The 20547-nt window shown below is 37.4% G+C and overlaps 1 protein-coding gene across 18 annotated transcripts in view; it reads left to right on the top strand.

Annotated features, from left to right (window-relative positions):
* The window catches only part of EPB41L2 (erythrocyte membrane protein band 4.1 like 2), a 124853-nt gene that overhangs the window by 89011 nt on the left and 15295 nt on the right, over positions 1 to 20547 (top strand). For 6 of the 18 annotated variants that reach the window (XM_026845962.1, XM_026845950.1, XM_026845952.1 and 3 more), the window contains 6 exons: positions 579 to 676; positions 5979 to 6151; positions 8876 to 9057; positions 13504 to 13566; positions 16387 to 16533; positions 17906 to 18010. In XM_026845962.1, coding sequence (XP_026701763.1) covers positions 579 to 676; positions 5979 to 6151; positions 8876 to 9057; positions 13504 to 13566; positions 16387 to 16533; positions 17906 to 18010 — 768 coding nt within the window. Of the gene's footprint in view, positions 1 to 578; positions 677 to 5978; positions 6152 to 8875; positions 9058 to 10591; positions 11240 to 13051; positions 13128 to 13239; positions 13273 to 13503; positions 13567 to 14535; positions 16300 to 16386; positions 16534 to 17905; positions 18011 to 20547 lie in introns of those variants that run through there. The other 12 variants (XM_026845967.1, XM_026845961.1, XM_026845966.1 and 9 more) reach the window with 7 other exon arrangements.

Below are 20547 nucleotides of genomic sequence, written 5' to 3'. Positions count from 1 at the left end.
CGATTATATTTTAGGCTAGCTTTTACTGTGTACGTAAAACAAAAAAGAAGTCAAAATAGCAACAGTACAATAGTCACATTGTAGTTTTGTAAGTTTTGAAACAGATATTGTTCTTGCACTCTCTGATGGTGCATAAATGTAATATTTTTGGTAAGAAACTTTTATATAATGGATGAATCAGGTAGTTTTAACACTGCAGTATGGATTTCAGACTTATTAAATCCAAGGAAAGTGTGCAGCACAACCTGCAGTACAATTACTTCATGCAGTTTAAAAATAAATACATTGGGCAGCTAGTCAGAAAATCAGTAAGGAACACTAAAGTATTGTTGGGTTTCTCAAAAGTGTCATTAGTACAGATGGGAAGTGATAATGTGATTACTACCCATCATGACTAGCCCCCCAAGTATAATTTTATTAAAAGGCTAGAAATTGTGTTGGTTTTTTTTTTTAAAACTTACGAAGTCTTATGACAAGAGAATTACAGCTTCTTACAGTAATGGAACTATCTGAACTCTGCCTGATAGTTAATAACCAGCTTAAGAAAATGGGTTAATTTATTTGTGGATTCTTTCTAGCTGGAACAGTTTGAGAGCACTATTGGGTTCAAACTGCCAAACCATCGGGCTGCTAAAAGGTTATGGAAGGTTTGTGTGGAGCACCATACTTTCTTCAGGTAAATGATAATTCTCTGTTTCCCCCACTTTTCCAAGTATGCTCATATCTTTTTTTAAAGGATATGAGGAAAGTGTAGAAGATTTCCCCCCTTTGCCCATAATCTCTCAGCCCAGTAATACCTCTTAGAAGAAGACACCCTAACAATCACTGACCCCAAATTACCAATTCTGAAAGTCTCAAGTACAAATAACTGCTTTATTTACGTTTTAATAGTGCTAACTGGATGGAACTAAACTAGTGATAATACATAAGACTTCCTGAGAGATTGACTCTTCAGAGTGGCCATCTAGAAAGTCACTGTATACCTTCGCGGGAAGCTCTTAGAACTTGGCAGCAATCTTCATTCTCTTCACTTTTCAGAATATTCTGCTCAGTGTAAATACTTAAAGCTGAATTGTCCCTTATTTATAAACTGGACTGAGTTCACAGTCATTTCTTTAAAGAACAGAGAATCACTTTAAAAACAGACTAGTGTTGTTTATGTAATAATCCATAACTTTCTCTGCATTTTTTCCTCAGTAACTGATAAACATAAAATTCTGACTTGGCCATTGAAACTGTGGTCTATTTGTAAATGAGCACTTAACAATATGCCACAGAGTTGTTTCTCCATTTCCCTCATTGAAAAAGAATTTGAAAAATCTTCATTTGATTTTTATAATAGCACAAACTCCATGAGGGAGTGCATGTGCCCCATGCAGCCTAGGAGTCACCAATTTAGGTTGAATCTCTTATGCATTGAATAGGCACTGATTCCGAGTTTCTTGCTTCAGATGAGCACAGTAACTAGGGTGTGTAGAAAGCAAACTTTCTCTTTCAGTAGTCTGTTTTTTATTTTAAAAAAGCAATTGTGTTTTAAGGTAGAGGCAATCCTGTTGATTGAATACTAGTCTAAGCTGAATAAACTTGCTAGACTGAGACATTCAGAGAACTTGGGGACCATAAGACCTAAGCAGTTCATTACTGGCATTGTCACATTGGATGGTTTTCAGTATTCAGATTTTCACTGAACATAGAATATTCCCGAATGCAATGTTAGAATTGGTGCTTAGATTGGCAATCACTCTTAGAATCCTTTATTTAGAACTTCTTTTTAAAATCCTGATCAAAGATTTTATTTTTTTCTTGTTGATGGAATTCATTATTTAAGCTTATTATGATAGATATTCCACCATTCTATTCTTTAAAATTTGAAGTCTACTTTGGCTGGTGAGATCCGTTACCACAAATAGTATGCAGTTGTGTCTGCAATGAAAAGTGTATCAACACTCTTCATATAACTCATACAGTGATTTGCTTTGCTGGGAAACTGTATTTCTTAACTTTATAGTAATAAAATGGACCTGAATAGGTAAAAACCAAATCTTATGAAAGTCAAAAATCTGAAACTGAGAAGTACCATATGCAAATATAAAAGTTTTCAGGAGTGTTAATACATATTGGATAACCTTACTACAGAAATTTTGATATAATAAAAGTAATTGGATTTTATTCCAATCAGAAGTGGATTCTCATAACTATGAATGACATAACGAGAATTATGTAACAAATACTTGAACCATTCCGTAAAATCCATATACTCCACTATGTCATCTGACAGAAAATCCTCAGAACCTCTCATCCTGATTTAAAAACATTAAAATAAATCCAGTTCTACTTTTCTCCCAAGATAAAAAGCAGAACACCATTGCTACAACAGTCCAAGAGACTGTAGCTCTTTCACAGAATGTGTAAAGTTTGTGTATGATACCACAGTAAACTGTATCCAACCTAGATGTACATTTTTAGCTTCCAGATCTCTTAGCATGCCCTATATAACATCATAAGATTCCTTCTGTTGTTTTTTGCAATGTTTCATTTTTTTCTCAAATAATTACATTAAGATCCATCTTTTTATAATGTATGGGAAATTCGGACAGCATGTGAAGTTATTTATAAAAATTTATAATAAACTATATTGAAAATGACAATCAAAATGCATTGGATTCACTTGTATCAGCTCTACCTTATAGGATTCCAGTACCATTTTCAAAAAGCAACAATCTAAGAAATACAGTCAGACTATGTATCTACATTAATATTTTGAAGTCAGCTTGGTCTGCAACTCTGGATCTTAACCAATGGCTACAGAAACGTGCTTATTATTCTGCTTTATGATGTTTTGTTTGACATTTCCATGATTGTTTCAGTGTCTCCTCAGAATGTCTTAAAATGGCAAAAGCATAGTCTTCAGTTATTTTATGTAATTAAGCTTGTAATACAAAAAAATCCATTCAAATACCCTTAATCAGGAAGTAATTAGTTCTCTTGTTTTTTCCACATTAAAAGATTAAAAGTTTATCTCAGCAGGGTGGAAGATAAAACCAGCAGTTAATGCTGTAGCTTTGCCAAGACTGGAAAATAAAGAACCTTGGAAAAAACCCTCTTAGCCTTCTTCCTCTTAATGCATAATGTACTCTCTCTTGGAAATAATGTGGAGAAATAAATTGTCACAAAGATTGCATAAGGCTGTTTTATAGAAGCAATGAAAGTGAAGCTCCAGATACTTGTAATTTTATTACATAAGTGGCCGTAGTGCAGAAGGGCCTATCTTGAATTCTGTTTTCTTTAAAAATGTGTTGGAACATATTAGGATTCAGGTACATGCATATGCATCTAAGGCATGCAGGACTGGATCCTTCTGGCTAGCACTCTGACTAAGCCATAAACATCCTCTCTTAGTGAAAATGGTAACCTTCTACCTAGCTGTATTGGATTTGTGTGGCAAGGTTTTGGTAGCAGGAGGGCTATAGAGGTGGCTTCTGTGAGAAGCTGCCAGAAGCTTCCCCTACGTCTGATAAAGCCAATGCCAGCTGGCTCGAAGACAGACCTGCTGCTGACCAAGGCTGAGCCCATTAGTGACAGTGGTAGCACCTCTGTGATAATATATTTAAGAAGAAGAAAAAGAAAAAAACCCACAAATTGGGAGGAACAATTAGCAGTGGAGAGAGAGAAGTAAGAATATGTGAGAGAAACAACTCTACAGACACCACAGTCAGTGAAGAAGGAGGGGAGGAGGTGCTCCAGGCAGAGCAGAGGTTCCCCCGCAGCCCGCGGTGCAGCCCATGGGGAGGCAGCTGTGCCCTGCAGCCCACGGGGGTTGGCAGTGGAGCAGATCTCCGTCTGCAGCCCGGGGAGGGCCCCACGCTGGAGCAGGTGGATGTGCCCGGAGGAGCCTGTGACCCCGTGGGAAGCCCACGCTGGAGCAGGCTCCTGGCAGGGCCTGTGGGCACATGGAGAGAGGAGCCCACGCTGGAGCAGGTTTGCTGGCAGGACTTGTGACCCCGTGGGGGACCCACACTGGATCAGTCTGTTCCTGAAGGGACTGAACCCCATGGGAGGGACCCACGCTGGAGCAGTTCATGAAGAACTGCAGCCTGTGGGAAGGATTCATGTTGGAGAAGTTCCTGGAGGACTGTCTGCTGTGAGAGGGGCCCCACGCTGGAGCAGAGGAAGAGTTTGAAGAGTCCTTCCCCTGAGGAGGAAGGAGCATCAAACACAATGTGTGATGAATTGATCACAACCCCCAGGCCCTGTCCCCCTGCACTGCTTAGGGGGAGGAGGTAGAGAAAGTCAGCAGTAAAGTTAAGCCTCAGAAGAAGGGAAGGGTCGGGAAAGGTGGTTTTAAGATTTGGTTTTATTTCTTACTATTCTGTTCTGATTTGATTGGTAATAAATTAATTTTTTCTCCAAGTTGAGTCTGATTTGCCTGTGACAGTAATTGGTGAGTAATTTCTCCATGTCCTTATCTTGACCCACAAGCTTTTCATTATATTTTTTTCTTTCCCCTGTCCAGCTGAGGAAGGGGAATGACAGAGCAGCTTTAACCCACCACACTATCTCACCATTCTTTTTGCTAAGTATCTCAAAATTCTTCAGTGTTGCTGAACTATCTTTAGAATGATTGTCAGTTTTCAGAACCCACCACTGGATACTGTCTTAACATATGTTGGATTGGATTCCACTGACACAGATATTCCCTGTGCAAATGCTTCAAAAGAGGAGAACAAAGTCAGAATACTTTAAAGTCTCGCCTGCCCATCTGTGACATCCTAAGTACAAAGGGTATAGCAGTTGCTGGTTCTGCTTGAAAGAAGCTGATGTTCAGTGAGCTGCTCATTCTTTGCAGATCCTCAAAAAGCTCTATCTGGAATAGTCTGATGATTTTATACAGAGAAAGAATAGGCCATGAAGCCTGCCATGCTGGGTAAGCATGTATTTGCAGCACTACATTGATTCAGGAAGAAACATCAAAGACGTTTCTAGAGAAGCAGAGAGTGAGAAGAGTTCCTGCAGTGATGACTGTTTATCGTATCAGCAAGGAAGGCACTGGAACAAACAGTACCCTTGGTGTTGAAGCTGATGTCTCAGATTTCAAAAACAAAGTACAAACAGTGAGGGTTAGATGAATGAGATCCTGAAGTCCTCATACTGAAGGATATTCAGGGAGGTATAAAGGACCTGTCTCTTGAAACTCATATGGTATCAAAAACTGGTGGAACAAAGCAGAATCCCTCACAGCAAATTCTGCCACGTTGATACTTGGACTTTCTGACACTGACACTTAGGTACAAACATCCATACCCAGCACAGAACCCAGCAGTAATAGTATTCATAAGTGAATACTATTTTTCACAATATGCTTTTCTTCCCCTCCTTATACCCAGCAGGCATCAACTTGCATAAGTCTATAAATGACATTGTAAAGAAAATAAAGTTTGAATCTAGCTTGTTAAACTTGTTACTGTTGGGTCACGACAATTCAGCCATCTCAATCTTTTTTTCACTTGATACAGCCTTCTATGCAAATTTGAGATGCCATTCCCCAACTTTGAGGAATAGCAGCTTCTATATTGGTACCCCAGAATATAGGAAAGACAGTGGAAGTGGGATGTATAGTTTCTACTATAAGTTGCATTCTAAGGAGAGAGATCTGAGAGGTAGTCTTCATGGACCTGTAATGGCCTCATCTTTCTACAAAAAATACAATTTAACCAAGATAGCACCAAAATATAAGGATCCCACATACTTAGTCACACTGTGGAAAATGTGATGGTTATCAGCACCACTTCCACTGCAAATAATAAAAACATACATTGTTTTAGAAGTTCTTCTCAGAGCTTATGGTAGAATCCTTTCTTAGAGTTCACAAATCATGCATGGTAAACTGAAGTTGAAATACAATAACTAGCTTTAAAGTACCTCATTAAATGCATAAAATAAAGCCTTTTTAACTGACTTTCCTCATATTTACTTTTTAGACTTGTATCACCAGAACAGCCTCCAAAAGCAAAGTTTCTAACCTTGGGTTCAAAGTTCCGCTACAGTGGACGTACGCAAGCACAGACACGACAGGCTAGCAACCTCATAGACAGACCAGCTCCATACTTTGAACGCACTTCAAGCAAACGTGTTTCTAGAAGCCTTGATGGAGGTATGGAATTTGACTTATTTCTTTAGTGTAACAATTACATTATTTGTTGTCACTCTGATCTGACCAATATTCAAACATGTTGATATTTTGGATGGCCAGAATGTCAACTGACAGATTTATTAATTTCGGTTTCCGGTGGGTGATGTGAGGAATAGCCATTTTGGTTACTTCTCAATTTTAGGTGACCTAAACAGTAAGTTGAATCACTGCCTAAATTGTATGGCACTGCTGTGACTATATAGAGGATTCTATGTTCAATATGTAGCATCTGTGTTCACTACTCATATCTGTTTTACAGTATAGGCATGTACTATATACTGTTGATTGGAATTGTTTGGTCAGTGTCATCTTTTGGGCTCTGGGTTGGCCTGAGTGCCTCTTCACCAAACATAAAAGGCAGACCAAGTTGTTTCTTCTAGTTTTGTATCATTTCGTTCAGTATATTGTTATTCAGTACTTCTCTGTTTCGATAACAATTTTTATGTCGGGGTTGTTTGAATAGCTACAATTTTTTTGTCATTACTGATGTTTGGTCTCTTTGAGCAGAAACACCTTCTAGTTTCCTATATTGGAAACAGGCATGCTTTCCAAAGGCAGGTATAGCAGCAGTATGTGAGAGATTTAGAAGCACGTGTTTAAATCACTTCTGAAATAATATAAAATAGAAAAATTCTACAGAAAAATGATGTGAAACTTGACTTAGATTCAGGCATACACAACTTCATTAGAACAAAAGTGAACTGTGACAATGATGTGAGTTTAGCTGCAATTCAGCTGTTAACTTTACCTTATTTTCTCCAAAAATATTTTACTTAGAAGACACTTAATTATGCAAAAACTAATTCTTCTATACTGAGACAAATGAGCAAACTGTGATGCTTGCTTGGAAAACCTTCTGAGAACCAAAACAAAAATAAGAGGCAAAAGTGCTTGCACTGGTAGCATGTGATGAGTCCTTGTGGCAACCAAAAGACTCATCACCACATCAGTGTTACTGTCTGAGTCTGGTGTAGTTCTTGTACTTTTGTTTTAGAAACAATCAGAATTCTTCCCAACTCTTGGAGATTGTATCATCAAGGCTTTCTGGGATCCTTTGTGCATGCTCTGCAGAATACAAGGGTGTATTCATGTGTGTTCAGGCCCAAACTTTCACGCCTAGAGAAGTATCACAGTTAAGATTTGGGCATGATGAAACGTTGCTCTTGGTTTTCCTTTTTTCCCCTTAATCATCTTCAAAGGAAACCAACTATTCCTGGCCAGCATTTAAGGCATCTTGCTGATGTTGCCATCTGCAGGCTGTAATAATTTTAAACTGTGTTCATTCAAAGTCAACCTTAAATATTGTTCTTTCTTCAGGCAGTAGGCCAGATGTAGGTTCATACCATGAGTGTACACTCGAAACGAGAAATTCTGCAGAGGGTGTGCTTGCAGTCTTCTTCTCCTTTGTGAGCACCATGTCCAGTGCCGTTGTTCATCCCAAACACCTAGAGTTGCATACTCACCCTTGTAAGGGTTACTCTTGCTCCATTCCCACCTTGCCCTCACTAGACGGACTGCAGCATGCTGGAGGAATGGGCTGAAAGGAACCTTATGAAAATCAACAAAAATTAATGCAAAGTCCTGCATCTGAGGAGGAGTAACACCATGCACCAGTACATGCTGGGGGACCAGCTGCACTGAAAGCAGCTTTGCAGGAAAGGATCTGGGAACTCCTGCTGAAGTTGAACATGAGTCAACAGTGTGCCCCTACAGCAAAGGACAGCTGTATCTTGGGCTGTACTAGCAAGAACATAGACAGCACATTAGAAGAAATTATTACTCCTCTCTATTCAGCACTTTGTGTACTGTGTCCATCTTTGGGATCGCCAGTATTAAATGGGCATTGACATATTGCAATGAGCCCAGTAAGGGCCACCAAGCTGGCCAGATGGCTGCAGGCCTATATGAAGAGAGGCTGAGGGAGCTGTGGTCCTTCAGCTTTAAGAAGAGAAGGCTGTAGTGAGATACTTCTGTCCACAGCTATCTACCGGAAAGGTATAGAAAAGACAAAGCCATGCTTTTCTCAGAGGTGCACAGTGATGAGGCAATGGAGAGTGCCTGCAAGTTGAGACACAGTTAGAAATAAGAAAATTTTTTTGTTTTGTTTAAAAAGAACTTGGATATGCTCAAAACTCAACTGGACAAGTCCCTGAGCAACCTGGTCTGACTGGACCTTCTCTGAGCAGGGGGTTGGACTAGCTGGCCTTCAGATGTTCCTTCCAACCTAAATTACTCTGTGATTTGTCAAAAGTTACTTGTGGAACTTGAGGGACATATGCCCAAGAAATACTCTGTTTGCCACCCAAGGATGGATCAGAAGCTTAAGTTGCAGAACTTACTACTTAGAAAGGCCCTGAAAGCCTAACATCCCAAATCCCACAGTACCTTCATTTTCTTTTCCAAGACTGATCAGAAAGTTGATAATTAAATGCCCACCTGATACTGGGAAGTTTTTTCCCTTGCATAGTAAGTGCATATTATATGACAAGGGTACATTGCTGTTCATATCAGTGCAATGAGAACCATAGACTTTTTGCAAAACCAAGAAACTGAAAAATAATGTATCACTCTCTAGCTCATACTGCTCATTGCTGACATAACTATAAAATCATTTTGTTAAGAAGACTTAAAACCAAAATGTTCCAATTTATCCCAATTAACCAAAATTATTTTGTTCTCTAATAGCTCCCATGGGTATCTCAGACCAAAGTCTGCTAAGAGACTTCCCTGCTGCAGGAGGGCAAGCTGCTGGAGATAAAATCATTGACATTGAAGCTGCTGGTCAGGCCAAGTTAAAAGAAGGTGGCAGAGAAGAAGATGGAAGCCCAGTCAAAACTCCGCAATTAGAATTGACTCAGGATGGAAAGGTATGGCTGACTTTCACAACAAAATTACTTGTACATGTGGTGTGTGTCCATGTGTGATAATATAGTGCCTATCACTTCTGAGCATCATACAGAACACCATATTAAAATATTAAAATCAAAACTGTCAAGTGCTTTCTGTAGGTTTAACTTAATGTAAGTGTATGTAAGCAAAAGAGAATGCAGACTTCTGAATAGCATTCACCTAGGGTTTCTTTTATTGCTATAAATTTAATCTGAATTCTCAGTAAACTTGCATGAGTTCTTAGAAAAATGTTTCAAAGGGTAAATAATGTTTTATTAATTTCCTTAGTTTATTCAGGCTTAAAAAAAATTTGTTAGTATATCCACAGTTGTGTACATTCTACAAAGCTGACTTGTGTTTGATTACCATAGGTAACAGTATCATTTTAGTAGCCATTGCAGAATTACTCCATCCTTTAGAAACTTGTATGTTGACTGAAGTGTAAATTTCTGTGAAAAGTCGAGTACATTGGTCTGTTCCTGTTGCAAACAACCATTGACTTGTCTTGTTTGTTTGAGCTACTGGGCAAATAGGTCAAAAAATTAAATGTAGACCTTGTATGATTTGATGTAAAAATTTCCTTTAAAAATGTTAGCTAAAATCTGCTGCTATTCTCTCTTGGAGATCATTTCTTTTTGGGGCAGCTCTTCAGAACTTTCTTTCATTATTAAAGAGTAAGTTTGTTTTGAAACATTTTGCAAGTTAGCTACCCATTTGATTCCTAGGGGGGCCACTGAGTTTCTCCGAGTGGTTCACATGTTCCCACTGCATTCAAGTGTAGAAAGGGAACAAATAGCCACAGTTGCATTTTTTTTGTTTACTGGCAAGTTGAAATAATTTTGAACTAGCTTAGGAAAAAGGCACACAGAGACTTTCTTTATGGGAGAAAAATGGTAAAATAAATTACTACAACTTTGGGTTTGATAAAATGGTGATAATCCCTTGTTTTCAAAGTGGCAGTATCTCTCAATATTTTAACCAAAAGAGGGGAAAAAAAGGCGGTATTTTGAGAAGTTGCTCCAGGAAGCTGTTCATTAAGTTTTTGTTACACATGCCAATTCTGTGGCCAGCTTTCTTTCCCCCCTAGCACAGATACTTATTTTCCTTTCTGGCTCTCTTTAAGTCTTAGAGGAAATGGTTATAAACCTAAGAATCAAAGTGCCAGCTTGTCTTTCGTGTATTGCACTGTCCCCTGACCTTTCTGCCAAAGCTCTGAATGTCTGTCTGCTTACATCTGTTGTAAGTGACTACTACAGTTCAAAAGTGCACAGTTTTTTACAGTGTGAGAACAAAACATTTGTAATGGGTTGCTTTCATAATCCACAGAAGTAAACAAGTTGTCTCCTTGTAAAACACAAAGGGATTTTTCTTTTAGGTGTCACTTCTATTGCATTAGTAGACTTATCCCTGTTTCTAAGTAAAAATTTTCACTAATAATTTCTCTTTTTTTCCCCCTTTTCTTGTGCATTCAAACTTGCATTTTGTTGTGCTTCCATTTTCCACTGTGCACAGAATTTTTTTCTTCAGCTCACTCACATACACCCATCATCACTACCCATCCATTCTGTGTCATCCTATCTCACCAACCTGTCACCAGTCCCTGAGTTGGACATGCTTTCAGATATTTCAGAGGAAGATCCCTTTGGGGAGCCCCTCCTTACCATCCCAGACATTTCAGAGTGCAATTCCATGAAAGAAACACCAGATCATAATAAAAATGAAATAGCTTTACCAAATAATATCTTTGAATCTATGAGACCCTTAGCCAGTCAAGGATCCCCCAACATGGAGGGAAAAATCCACACAAATGACTACAAAAGCACTAAGTTGTGTGTCTCATGCAGCTTTATTAGATGCTTTTCTTCTAGTTTCCATTCGCTGCTTGATGAGGATGGTTATATTACTTTTCCTAGCCTTCCTGATGTTTGCATCTCTTTCCTCCCACCTGGCCTTCAGCACTATATTCCTATTACCTCTCCTTCCTTCATCCCCTCTTTTCTCCTTATCTTTGTGCTGCTTCTATCTGCTTTCCAGTCTGTTCCTTTTTCACTCACATTTTCCCTTCCTCTTGCTCTGTCCCTCTGCTACCTGGAGCCTAAGGTGACTTCCTTTAGTGCCTCTAATGACAATGAGCTGAATGACAAAGCAGAGGAAGAGGAGGTGTGTAATTTTGTTGCTTAAAATGTTGGCACTTGCACATAGCTTTTATGCTTGTTCTCCCAGAGGCCTGCTCAGTTTTGCACACTTCCTAGGATAGCGATATGTCATTGTACATATATATAAATACACACACACACACACACACACACACACACACACACCCCTATATCTGTATCTTTCTAACTTTTCTCATTTGTGAAAAATTGCCATTGCAGGATTTTTAGTCAATAGATAGCTGGTGGTTTTTCTGCCTGAATTCTTACAGCATGCATAATTTCATTAGATTCCACAGACACTGAGCTGCAGGTAGAGTTGCTTTGTAGTTCAAAAAGTTTATGAGCACATAAATCTGAATACTGAAAGTGCTGTAATATAATAATCTATATAATTATCTATAATAATAGATATATTATTACTTGATACTATTTTCAAGTTGTGCTACTTGCACTGTCAATTTGTGTTAAAATGCATGTCTCCTGTGTGCATTGAATGGAATGCACATCTCCAAAGTTCTTTTTAGATCTGAAAAGTGAAATTCCTAAAAGTTGAATTCCTGAATGTTGTGAATGCTTTAAAACCAGCTTTTTTGTTATTCCAGATTTCAGACATTTCTGCTCTACAAGGGTGTGTGCAAAGTTGAGTCTGTCCAAGGCACTTTTTTTTTGGTTTTTAGGTGCTTTGATTAATCTCTAGCAGCAGTTAAGGTGGAGGCTGATTTTGTTCATTAGCTGGGATTGCAGGTTGTGTCAGACTTTAATCACTGGAGTCTGAACATTCTTTGAAATACACTGTTAAAATTGCTGTACGGAAGCCTCAGTCACACTAATATGTTGCTCTGATCATCTGGAGTGGTTGACAAAATGCCTCCTTTCCTTATTTGCTGCACATGTTATAGCAATACCACTAGAAAAAGGTGTTTTATTTTGATCTTCAAAGGAAATATGAAATCAAATATTAAAGAATCAAAAAGGGGAGGGCCTATTCAGTGTTACATTTAGCAAAGTTTGTTAAACTAATTAAATCAATACAAATATACACGTTAAAAACAGGCTAAATACACAACGTGATGTTATAAAAACCATGAATCTAAGTTTAAAATCATTAAAATCATTACTTTAAAAACTTGCTCAGTTTTTCTGTAACCTAATTCAATCCATCTTTTGTAACATAAAGTTGCAGAAAATAGAACACCAGATAAACGAGAAATTAATAAAAATGCATAATTTTCTTTGTGTGCATTCACACAATCCAAATGCAACAGTATGTGCAGTAAGTAAACCCCTCTTCAAATTTATGTACTTGCACAGTGTTGACTTCTAAATGCATCTTTTCCTAAGATTAGAAGTTCATATTTGTACCTGTGGAAAGACTAGGAGGTGGTTTGCTTTTTAAAGAACGCTGTTCCTTAAGGCATTCAGAATACTTAGAGGTAAGATATGAAGAGTAGCTATTATTTCCAACAGAGTGCACTGCAGTTTGAGGAAGAATATATTCACCTAAAAAAGGGGAGTGAATGCAAATAAGTCATCACAGGACAGCAACATTCCTAAAATAATTAATACATTTTGTAAATATTTAGGTGTTTGACTCGAATCCTAATCTCTCTTACCAAATGAACTCCTGCATTAGACTCCATGTTCCCATCAACTTGTTGCAGAGTTTAAGGCACTTACCATAGAAGTTATGCATATCTTTTATTTTCTTTACTCATTCTTAAATTTCCATCTGGGAAAACACTGAACAGTACAGCAAGAAGGGGACACAGTGTGAAACTTCCATTTTTCATGCTACTTTTGCCAAATATTACTTCAGCCATTCTACAACAATGTAGGTGAAAGAAGACCAAAGTCGCTTAGTAATTTCAACATCTGGGGCCGAAACAGTAAAGGTCTGTAAATATAGCACGCTTTGCAGCATTTACAGAGATGAAACCTCTTTGTTAGACTGTAAGCATATGTTAACCGTTTCTTTTCTTGAAAATTTGCCACGTGCTCACATAGGTGGAATCTGAAGAGGAGGAAGCACAGCAGAAGGTGCATGGTTGTTTTTTTACAATTAAATCTGGCTGTAGCTGCCTGCCTTGTTAGAACCCTAAACTTTCTGTGGATTTAGACTGAATAGTGCCTTTTCACCTTACCATTTTATTTCCTTTATTTAACTGTCTGGTTCTATGGATCTTTTTTTATTTACTTGCTTGTACAACTTATGTTAATTTTGATTTTTTTTTTAAATTTTTTTTTTGTGTGTGTGGCTTAATTTCACAGAGCAATTCCTTGAGAGTAGACGGGGAAAATATTTATGTCAGACATAGCAATTTAATGTTGGAGGTTTGTATATAATATAAGAAACACTTTCCCTTCTCACGGGCTGCCAGGCTGCATGGGATGGGAGGTCACCTGCAGGCTGTTACGGACACAGTGCATGAAGTGCATGGGGGGAAAAGAGCTTGGAAATGTTGCATGATATCATTCTCGTTTCTGAGTTTAAATATAATTTTAAAAAAGCCAAACCCAACAAATAAAAAAATCCAAACAAAAAAACCCTCAGCTTGAATGTCGATTGTACATTTTGTTTATTTTTGCTAGGTGTTCTCAAGGTGGCAACTGGGAATAATAGCCCTATTTAGATAAAGCAAACACATAAGTCCAATTCATAATCCTAAATGAGATTTTTATACTTTGCTCTTCAAAGCGTGCATCTTTTATTGATCAGGGTTTCTAATTTTTGCCAGCTTAATGAACCTTTATCAAATACAGTACCTGAATAAATGGAATAAGTAAGGCATAAGCAGTGGTAGAAGTATGGAAAAACTAATTCTGGTTCTGACGCTCACTGATTTTAGCAGCTTTGAGAAATATACATGAGGATCAGATTTTTAAAGGGAATGTTTAGATATGTTTCTGAAATCTTTATTTTTTTTTATTTTTCAAAGGAAAGTATTCTTACTTCCTAAAGGTTGTTTTTCACTGATGAGCAAACAGCAAAGAGCTTTGAACAGTATGTTAATGCATAGTGCTTTATCACTGAAGTAGAGATTTTTATTATAAGAATTTCCATATAGTCTGTTAATCTGGACTACCTGTAGTTGCAATCAATATCATTTTGCTTGTGGTTAATAACAAGCTAGTAACTGAAGAAATTTTAGAAAATCTTACTGCTGTCTTTATTCATCCAGATGGGGCTATAAATAATTCCCTTTGTCACAAAAACTGTCTTTTTGAAAGTCATTACTTTTGTTCAATAATAAGATGTATGAATCGCAGTAACCCAACTAATATGTTTTTGGCTTTTTGCAGCTTTTGATCATTATTGAAACTTTACTTGTGTATAACTTACTAAAGCACTGAAAGCGTACATTGCATAACTGTGCTTTGATCAAGTCCAAGAAACGTGCCTTGTGTCAAGCCAAGACAGGTTTTAAAATAATGACATGATTGTTATGAGCTTCAGTTGTGTAACAGAATGCCTTTGGCATAAGGTTTTATTTCGCTCAGAAAATACATACTTAGGGGGTCATATTTAATGTCTTGTTTGTTAGTCCTAGATTAAAAGTGAAGCACTGCTCCTGTGACAGTATGAACCTACTGAGTTGCCAGAAGGGGAGAGGCTTAGTGTTCAAATTGCATGTGTGAATACTTACAGAATTAGGAAAAAGATGTGCGGCACCAAACTCTTACTGGAGCTGAACATGCAAGTGAAAAGAAATTAGAAACTAATGAAAGAAATTATAAATTTTAGTACTGGGTTAGGTTTCTTCATGACTTAAGACAAGGGATATTTGCATTGTGAGCACTGACTATAAAAATCCTACCCAAAATATTAAAAGTAAAATTTTAAAATGTTCTGTTACAGAGTATATAAAATCTTTGTACAAAAACAAGATGCTTTAGCTAAATTATTGTATCTGACTACATTCTTTTGATAAATCAGTAATAATTATGTCTACATTGGTATTATTCCATTTTAATCTTCAGTCTTTTAATTCTGTACTAAAAATGGATCTGAGGCTTAAACTTGAATTTCACCACAAAATTCCGGAAAAAAATATTCTTGTGTTAGAGTGTGCGTAACCAACAGAGGCTTTTCTCAATGCCTTGGCATGATGGAAGGAGGATGGATTATGAAACCTGCTCTCCCCACCAAAGCCTAGCATTGTATTTAAAGGATAATGAATTTCCAAGAGACCTAAGCAGATAGAGTTTTGCCTACTTACCAGAACAGTTATATTTCTGCATAGCTCCTGATCCTTATGTCTGTTTCTGTATCTGTAGCTTGTAGTTATTTCATCCAAGGTGCGGTTTAGCCTTATCAGAAAATCTCATTTGATATTCATGATGTGGTGTCCCCTTTGGCACTTGCCTGTGTAGGTGCAGTTTGAAAGAACACCTCTTTGGTACTGGCGTGCACAAAAACTATTTGTGTATGTAGTAATGCTACTTGAGTGCTGTGTCTGCTGTCAGGTTCTTAAATGTAGAACTGGCAGATATCAGGCTTTAAGTCTTTAAATATCATTCTTCCAGTAAATTTAAGCCTACATGACAGTCACAATGAGTAGTCCCTCTGAAGTTAAGCAGGTATTAGTTGCTTGCATATTTGGCCCCATAGTATTGTCTTCACATAAATATTTTTCATGGAGCTTGTAATATCAAGAAAGATGCATTTTTATAATGCTTTATGGGTTAGACTGTTCTCTCTTATAGCTACCTTCAGTAATGTCAATTGTGCAATATCCCAAAATGTTTGCTTCTGTGCTTACAAAATTTTAGATGAAAGCCAACAACTACTGGAAATTATTATTGTTTCAAAGGGCTAGCGGTTTCATGTTTTGGATGAAAATAGCCTTTTGTCAAATAACCATGAACAGTTTTATTTTTCCTTTGCCTTAAAATATGAAGGAAACAGTGTATGACTGGCCCTTTATTACCAAAAAAAAAAACCAAACCAAAAATCTTGGTTCCCTTATTTGAAGACATTCCAAAGAAGTATAGCTCTTCAGACACAAGGCACTTTCCTTGGTTTGGTTTCTTTTTATTTTTTTCCTTTTTTTTTTGTTTGTTTTGTTTTGTTTTGTTTTGTTTTGTTTTCCAGTTAAGTTTGCTTTTGTTGTCGTGTTTTGTCCTACTTTGTTTCACGTTGCGGGTTGCTAGGACCTGGATAAGACCCAGGACGACTTACTGAAACACCAGGCTAGCATTAGTGAGCTCAAGCGCAATTTCATGGAATCCACACCTGAACCACGCCCAAATGAGTGGGAAAAGCGGCGTATCACACCTCTGTCCCTACAGACACAAGGGGTATGTCATGGCAGACACTTGTCTGCATGCATTTCCATACAGCCCTGAATATAATACAGTAAATGCAGTTTGTCCTTTAGATTAACACTCTTTGGGTTAATGTCATATTTGTTTATACTAAGTATACATTAACTTTTTACCACTTACCTTTGGACCTGACTTTAAATGTGTGGAATTTTATTCTTCTAGAAGAGCAACCGAATTAGAATCACTAGAAAATATGGAGGTGATGGCAGTATTTTCCTGTTTGTTAAGGACAACTTAAATTTCACTTTGATTTACACAGATTGATGGAGATGCCTTTACAGCTGCAGCAGAACTTTTCCCTCCTTTTCTTTCTCTTTAACTCTTCATAGACAGCTTGTGCATAAACACAGACACAGCCTGCGTGTTGTTTCAGAAGGACCTTATATGATCAGTTAATTTACAGTGTTGACTTCTTCAAGACATGTTTAATGTAGTTCAAATCTACTCACCTTAATCTCCAAAATGAATTTATCTACTTTTTCTCTATATCTCCTTCCTGACGGAACCTTAAACCAGCAGTTTGGAAAATGGTTTTCTAGAAATATCAGTGTGAATGCTTGTAGCAAGAAAATTACCCAAATACATTTATTCTGCTGTTGTAAACTTTTAGTTTTATGGGGACTTATTTGCTGCTTCTTTCACAGAGTAGAGGAGCAAATCAGTCTTTGAAAGCAATCAGTTTATCTTCTGTTGTTATCCTTTTCTTTCACCATTGTTCCTACCCTTCTCTCCTAAATGTATTGTTGTCCTATCGCGTTAAATTCTTAAGTATTCTCTTCAGTCCCCACTTGCAAGTGAACTTTCAAGTAAGCTTGCTTGATTCTACCAAATGACTTTTGTTAATAAGACATTATTTCAATAAGATAAACTATCTGAACTGTATGTACATATGAACAATACAGTCACTGACTGTATGATCATTTCTTTAATGACTATTTTGTTAATTTATGGGTACTGCCAAGAAATTATTCATCAAATTTCTGAGTAGTACCTGAATATTTCTATGCATAGTGGTATATGCATAGGTACAAACGCTGCTCAAATTTTCAGATGTCAATGACACATTGGTTAATAGCTATAAATATATTTTGGGTTAAAATAGACATTTATGTAGAAGTGTAACTTTTTTTTTTTGTTATGTGGTTGTGTGTATTTTCTGTGTTGATTTCTTTGTATTGAAGTTGAGGCCCCTCCAAGTTCTTTATCTCTAGTTTGTTTTTTTTTTTTTTTCTCATCTAGTACGTTCTGTCACTTTCAGGTGGTTTGGTTTATGTTTATGTAAAAGTGTGTGTCTGTCTCATTATTTGTTGTTTTACACTGGTTTTATAAAATGAAAATCAAATAGAAAAAAGGAGACCACATTTTCCAAGTGAAAACACTGCCTGGGAAGGAGAAGCAATGGACTGCAATGTCATGGAATGCTGGAGCAAAATCAGAGGAAACCGATAAGGTGGCTGCCCTGAAACCTACTGCCTTTTTGCTGTATCTGCTGTGGGCTAGCTTGGGCACTTCTTTCTTTTTCTTTTTTTTTGTTTTCCTGATGGAGTTAACTTTTTTAAGCCAGTACTGAGAGACTTAACATCTATGCAGTGAAAAACACCACATAACCAGGGACTACTAGCAGTGTCATAGTGATGATGGGTAGCAATTGTGATGTTGGTTTTTTACATCACTTTTGGACTATTTCCCACCACCTAGGAACTGGGACAAAAGTAGGTTAATGTAAAGCTGTCAGTCCTATTTCAGTAACATATATAAATACGATATTTGGGAAGCAGTGTATTTCCATCCTGAATTATTTGTTGATGGATGTAGAAAAGTTTGTGTTCAAGTGTTTTGTTACCCACAATTTGTAAACTTGCTATTAGTACTCAGTCCTATTCCTGGACTTTGTGTTTCCTTGCCTGTCTTTTAGAATAGGTGGACAATAGATGAGAATAAAGCAGGGATACCACTGCTAATATTCTTTCTCTTCTTCCTTCTTTTGCTTCAGTGAAAATACTTGCCAATAAGTAATTTTCTGTGTATGAGAAATGTTATTTTGGGTACATCTTGTTTGTGCAACTATACTTCTGTATCACCATCCTCCCACAAATGCACAGCATCTGTGACTTAATTATAATAGAAATTGTGGCACATTGATATGTATGTCACAAATAAATATGTGAAATGTTGTGATGTTATGGATACCCACAATATATTTTTTTAATTCCATTCTCCCCCGGCCCTGCTGCTTATAAACAGAATTTCGTGTTAGCATATATGACTATGTACCAGAAGGAATTTGCCAGGAATTTAAACATCTTCACAGTCTGATACATTATTGTATCAACAGTAAGTTGATGAGAAGTGCCAATTTTATCTATACATTTAATTATTTGTACTAAACACCTCCTCAGAGAACACAGGTTACATTATTAAACAAATTGTGTGATTGGGGGTTTCCTTTCAAAAGATTAGAAGACCTAGAAATTCGAAGGTGGTTAAATGAAAAAAGATGGGTGGTATGTGCCTGTCTATAATTATACACATATGTGGAGAGAGAGATGCACACAGTCTGACCACATACTGCATAAAGGTTTTCTTTTCCTGCCTTTTTTTTAAGGCTTTGAGTGGTTAGAAAACATGCAGTACCAGAGTACAGTAGAAGGAGTATCATGAACATTTTTGCCTTTTGATGCAATCTATTAATAGATGGACATCCACTGGGTGGAGTAAATGAGGGGAGAAAAGTAGGGGTGAGGAGCACATTGCTCTGATGGATACTGAATGTTGCATGAGGGCAACTTTAATAATTTGTATTCACATAAAATTTTCCTAGCCATCTTTGGAATATACCTTACATTTTATTGTAGGGAAAAAATATAGGTGTACTTTTTCCTTTCTTTCTCTGTTCTTCTGCATGCCATATGTGTTGTAGTATATGCATAGTAGCATGGTGTGACTTACATCAGTTCAGATTCTGTGTTGCTACTCACATGATGAATCCCCACGGACTGCAGATGTCTGCATGGCACCTTGGCTTTCCTCTGGCATGTGCTTCTACTGTGATTCTCTGTAGTATCATTTCCTAAGGCAGTATATCTAAGGCTATCTTATTGAATGTTGTCAAAATGCGTGTTACGTCCATGTTAGGTATTCGTTATTAGTTTTTTTTATTTTAACTGGTTTTGTGTCTAACTTAATACAAGCACTCATGGAAGGAAAACTGGAATAAAAAATTTAGTGTTTTCGGAGGCTTGTACCCACATGAATTTTAAGTTGCTTTTCCATACAGAATTACAGTATTACAGAAAATAGACCTGACTATGAACATAATTCATGCTTTAAAGCAATGTACCCTTTTACGTATGTTTGAGTAAAACAAGTTTTCCCGGTAGAATGGGAAAGGCTTTTTGAAAAACGGATTAATAGAAATTAATTTGCTTATGTTATTTAAGCATTTGAAAAACATATGTATAACATATAAAGAAAGCCTCGTTTCAGCGTTGTGGGTGTGTATTGTTCAAAGCAAAAGTATCAGACTGCCCTGAAGCTCTGAGCCAGTTAGGCGTTAAAAATGGATTTTTAAACGGGAAAAATCCCAAAGGTAAATACGGAAATAATGCCTCAGTAAACTCTTCTGTTTGGAAAACCCATGGAAATGTGAATGTTTTATAATTTTTGTAGTGTGCTGTGCATGGTGGAGAGATGCAGTACTAGAGTACGATGCGTGCCGTGACAGGAGTGTTGTGTCCGTCTGTTCTCCTGTCACCTCAGGCCTGGCGGGCCGTGCCCCCGTGCTCCTGCAGCCCCGCTCCCAGCCGCGTCCTCCCGTGTCACGTTTCTCTTTTGCCAAACCTTTCCTTTGTAGGTCGCTGCCGCTCCGTCCGTCACTGTTTAATTCTTTCCTTTCCCTTTTCTAACTCGTCTAGAGCCTAGAAGAGGAGATAACGTCCATTTTATTTAGTAAGGAGGGCTTTGGCGCGGGCACGCGAGGGCCCTTCG

This window comes from Athene cunicularia (assembly GCF_003259725.1).
Source record: "Athene cunicularia isolate RWA chromosome 3 unlocalized genomic scaffold, athCun1 chr3_part1, whole genome shotgun sequence".
Taxonomy (NCBI): domain Eukaryota; kingdom Metazoa; phylum Chordata; class Aves; order Strigiformes; family Strigidae; genus Athene; species Athene cunicularia.
This window is presented reverse-complemented; position numbering and strand designations above follow the sequence as displayed.